This window comes from Zerene cesonia, unplaced genomic scaffold (assembly GCF_012273895.1).
Source record: "Zerene cesonia ecotype Mississippi unplaced genomic scaffold, Zerene_cesonia_1.1 Zces_u007, whole genome shotgun sequence".
In the NCBI taxonomy this organism is placed as follows: Eukaryota; Metazoa; Arthropoda; class Insecta; order Lepidoptera; family Pieridae; genus Zerene; species Zerene cesonia.
Genome location: NW_024045137.1, coordinates 169918 through 173985, shown reverse-complemented (window position 1 = coordinate 173985; position 4068 = coordinate 169918). Strand labels below are relative to the sequence as shown.

General features: G+C 43.2%; 1 protein-coding gene across 1 annotated transcript in view; it reads right to left on the bottom strand.

The window, feature by feature from the left end:
• LOC119839000 (pre-mRNA-splicing factor ATP-dependent RNA helicase DHX15) overlaps nt 1-4068 on the bottom strand; it is a 10630-nt gene that overhangs the window by 1626 nt on the left and 4936 nt on the right. The window contains exons 4-9 of the mRNA XM_038365169.1: nt 3639-3799; nt 2754-2891; nt 1880-2002; nt 1136-1235; nt 587-677; nt 2-53 (exon numbers count right to left, since the gene is read on the bottom strand). Coding sequence (XP_038221097.1) covers nt 2-53; nt 587-677; nt 1136-1235; nt 1880-2002; nt 2754-2891; nt 3639-3799 — 665 coding nt within the window. The remainder of the gene's footprint in view (nt 1; nt 54-586; nt 678-1135; nt 1236-1879; nt 2003-2753; nt 2892-3638; nt 3800-4068) is intronic.

Genomic DNA, 4068 nt, shown 5'->3' with positions numbered 1-4068 from the left:
ATCTGGTTGTCCTTCACCGTCAGGTAGTGGCCGCTGCGCTCCAGGTGCGCCACCTGGCGGATATAGACCGATAGATACTAGACAATAGATACCAGTAGACTAGCTGTTCGCGCCGGCTTCACCCGCGCTACATATATAGCCTGTGTCATGTTACAGCTTTATAACGGTGAAAGATTTTTTTGAAATCGATCCAGCCGTTCACGTGTGATGGCGTGACCAAGGGATATAGAGATTCATTTTTATATATACAGATAAGTGAATTGAAATGAATGACATTTCAGAGAATATATTCAATACATTATAACGTTCAACACGAGAAGGTCAATGCGAGATCCTCCAGTAAATGCAGTCATTTAATAGTTTTATTTATTTAAATTTGAGACTCTACAAGTGACAGACTCACAAAATTGCATCTATAAGAAGTCTAATTGAATAAATACATGTTTGAGTTTGACCAAATGAGAATAATTTCACTGAATCATTAAAAACCTGTAGAGTCATCGAGTGACCAAACAAAAAAAAAAAATACATCCGACTTGAAAACCCACTCCATTTTTTGTGTATGTCGGTTAAAAACCACAATCACCTGCATAAAGAATCCATTCACGAGCGCTTTCCGTATGTTAATGTAATAGTCTTTACTCGTAAACTCCGTACTCGTCCTCTTTAGACTGAATCTGCAAATTTTATACATAAAAAGAATTAATAAATATATGTTAATAACTGGCGGTCCGCCCGTGTACGCGTGGTACATAATTATATAGCCTATAGCCTTCCTCAATAAATGGGCTATCTAACACTGAAAGAATTTTTCAAATCGGACCAGTAGTTCCTGAGTGTTTAGTGTAATTAGTGTGTTTAAACAAACAATCAAACTCTTCAGCTTAATAATATAAGTATTCTCTAATGGAAGAGTTTCCAAATACCCCCTTCCCCCTTTTAAACTTTCATTACCCTCTTTACCATTTGGGCACACGGGGTTTGCGTGCCCAGGACCCCATCCTCGATGGAAGTCCAAGAATTTCCTTACTATTACTACTTATATCTTCCGAAAGGGCCCCAAATGCTCAGGTGCCTCAGGGCCCCCACAGCTTAAGCCCTGTCCACTCCCCCCCCCACTGCCCCCCGCGCCCACCTGTCCATGATCCGGCTGAGCTGCTGGCGCACGTTGTCTCCCGACTTGAGTGACCTGTAGTTGATGAAGTTGTCATAGCACCAGTGCGGATCCTCCATGTCTGCGAATTCATAAACCGGGACGCGGGTGAGAATTGGGGTCATGTGGGTGATGCGGGTCTGTTATTAGCTTATAGTTAAGTTAACAACAGACCCCAAGGCGGAACATTGTCTACCGTTTACTCAAAAAAAAAAAATTGCCCTAGGGGGTGAAAAAGAGGGGAGGTAAGTTCAGTTACGTAACACAATTTTTAAAAAATTCCCTTGTATGTGTGCGTGTAGTTAACTCGTTTAGACTCGATTATGACTCACTTTATGGCTTATTTACGTAACTATGTCATGACGATTCAAAAGTGCTTCTATGACAAATCTAATTGTATAAACATATGTTTGAGTGTGATTTGAAACGGACAGATTAAATAGAACAAGTGAGAAAATGTAGTTGATTCTATCATTGAAGTGTGTTTCATTTTAGTTTCCACCCAATTTAAAAAAGATTAAGGTTTTATCCTACAACATATTTAGTTATCAAAACTCTCGACTTGCTTGCTGAGTTTTTAATTTAAAACCATCTCCAGCCCGCGACTTTGCACGCGTCAATATCCGAATAAAAATCCCCCCCCCCCCTCGTTTCCTATATTATTATTATATCTATACAGCATCCTCTCGAATCTCAGTATCTGAGTATGTAGAGGCAGGCACTCACTCTGCTTGAAGGCGTGGTACACGTTGAGCAGCGTGAGGTGGTCGCCGTCGATGTGCGCGAAGCGCATCTTCGCCTCGTCCGCCGCCTTGCGCGCCTCGTTCGGCCGCACGAAGCACTGCGGCACTGCAACCCGACAACAACGTCAACGTCTCTGAATCGCGCTAACGATGTTTTCACTACGGACTATATATAGCGCCAACCGCACCCCCCCACCGCACTCGCACGGAAGACCGATGCTACTGTGTTTCGCATGGTGAGTGGGGGAGTCGGAGGTCTCTAAGTATTCTTTTCTCAACCCTGCCCAGTCATATTCCTTTATTTCCTCGCGTCACTCCATTTGCAGAGACGTGAGGTCTACAATCAAGCATACGCCTCTGCTAATGTTCACAGTGGGAGCGCTCACCACCGGGCGCCCCACCGACTCCATTGCCGATGATACCATAAAAAATATCAAAGCGACACATTTCTGAATCGCGCTATCGAAATATTCTCGCTACAGAGGCATATACACAACTCTCTAACATCGTTCAATTGAAGCCTAACCAGCCTTTCTCGATGGAGGAATTCCACTTACCTATACTCTACATCCTCCGCTGTACGTCTGTTTGTCTGTCTGTCTGTCTGTCTATCTGTCTCTTCTACACGCCTAAACCGCTGAACCGATTCGAATGGAATTTGCCACGAGACAAGCTATCAATTTCTATAAATAGGGGTATGTGAGTCTAGTTGATATTAGGAATGCGATACTAAAATGTATACTCAAGTTCACAAAACGGAATTTACAAGGAAGAGAAATGCAGCTTCTACTATCTTGGGCATCCCGTCATCACCAACGGTGCGTGAGGGTGGATGATGTATTGCGGGCAGCGCTCACCGGACAGCATGGCGGTGATGGAGAGGATCTCGTTGGAGCAGTTGTGGTTGCAGGAGGCGATGAGCATCTTGGCGAGCTGCGGGTCGAGCGGGAACTCCGCCATCACGGCGCCCAGGTCCGTCAGGTTGCCGTCGTCGTCTGCGCGCGGCCAGACACACAAACACCAAATAAAACCATCGATTCATCTCGTTTACTCTAATATTAAAAAGACTTAAGTATTTTTGTATGTTTGTAACATTTTCACTGACCGATTTCAAAAATTCTCTCACCATTGTAAAGCTTCACCGAGTGGCATAGGTTGTATCTGTAACACGGACGCAGCCGGGCGGATAGCTAGTGTTTTATAATTTACTTAATTTACTTATGTACCTAAATTACCAGTTTGTGTTACAAATACACAACAGTCTTTATTCATTTATGTTTAATTTTGTTGGGTGATTTTTTTTTCTTATTGATTTCATAAGTTTTATGTATGGTTATTCTTCTTTATAGCTAGCACTACGTGTATCTCTATGTGCTTGTGGTGTGCGCGCGCGCGTGTACGTGCGTGTGTGTGTTTATATGTGTACGTGCGTGTGTTTACACGCTTTTTATTAGCTTCACCTGTATGTTTGTATGTTTGTTTGTAACCGACTTCTTTGGGCGTGATTTTGACCCACTTTAAACGGCCAGATTTCGTTCAAACTTTGTAGATTTATTGAGGACCGATGACAATACACTAATTTGATAAAATTATTCCATTTTTCAATTTGCAAAATATGATAAAAGCGTGTTTTTTAGTTTTTTTAAACTATTATAATATATTATTTTATTGCGTTTATGTGTGTGTGTGTGTCGGTGTATGTTGGTGCGGGTGTGTGCGGGTGTGTGCGGGTGCGCACTCACCGAGCGCGGCGAGGTAGTTGAGCAGCTCGAGCGCGCGCATGAGGGTCTCGGGCGCGGGCGGGTCCATGAAGTCGAAGTGCACGAGGTCGTCGATGCCCAGCTTTTTCAACTGCAAAACTACAGATCCTAAGTTCGATCTGCAACGGTAAGGCGGGCGGCATTAGACACGCTGCTGCAGTGGCGCCGGGGGCTGGCTCGTGTACGTGCGTCTGTCCGTCCGTTGCTTCTATAACTTTAGGGAAATGCTGTCTCTCTGTTCGACAGAATTTGATCAATAATGTAACTAAAATATTTCTCCATATTTCTCCACGATCGCAAAATTATTGTGCAATTTCACATATCAGTTTCTAGATATAACGCTTTAACCAAAGTATATCAAATTAAGTAGACTTTTAGCTAAAATATTATTTACAACACGGCAAACTCATGT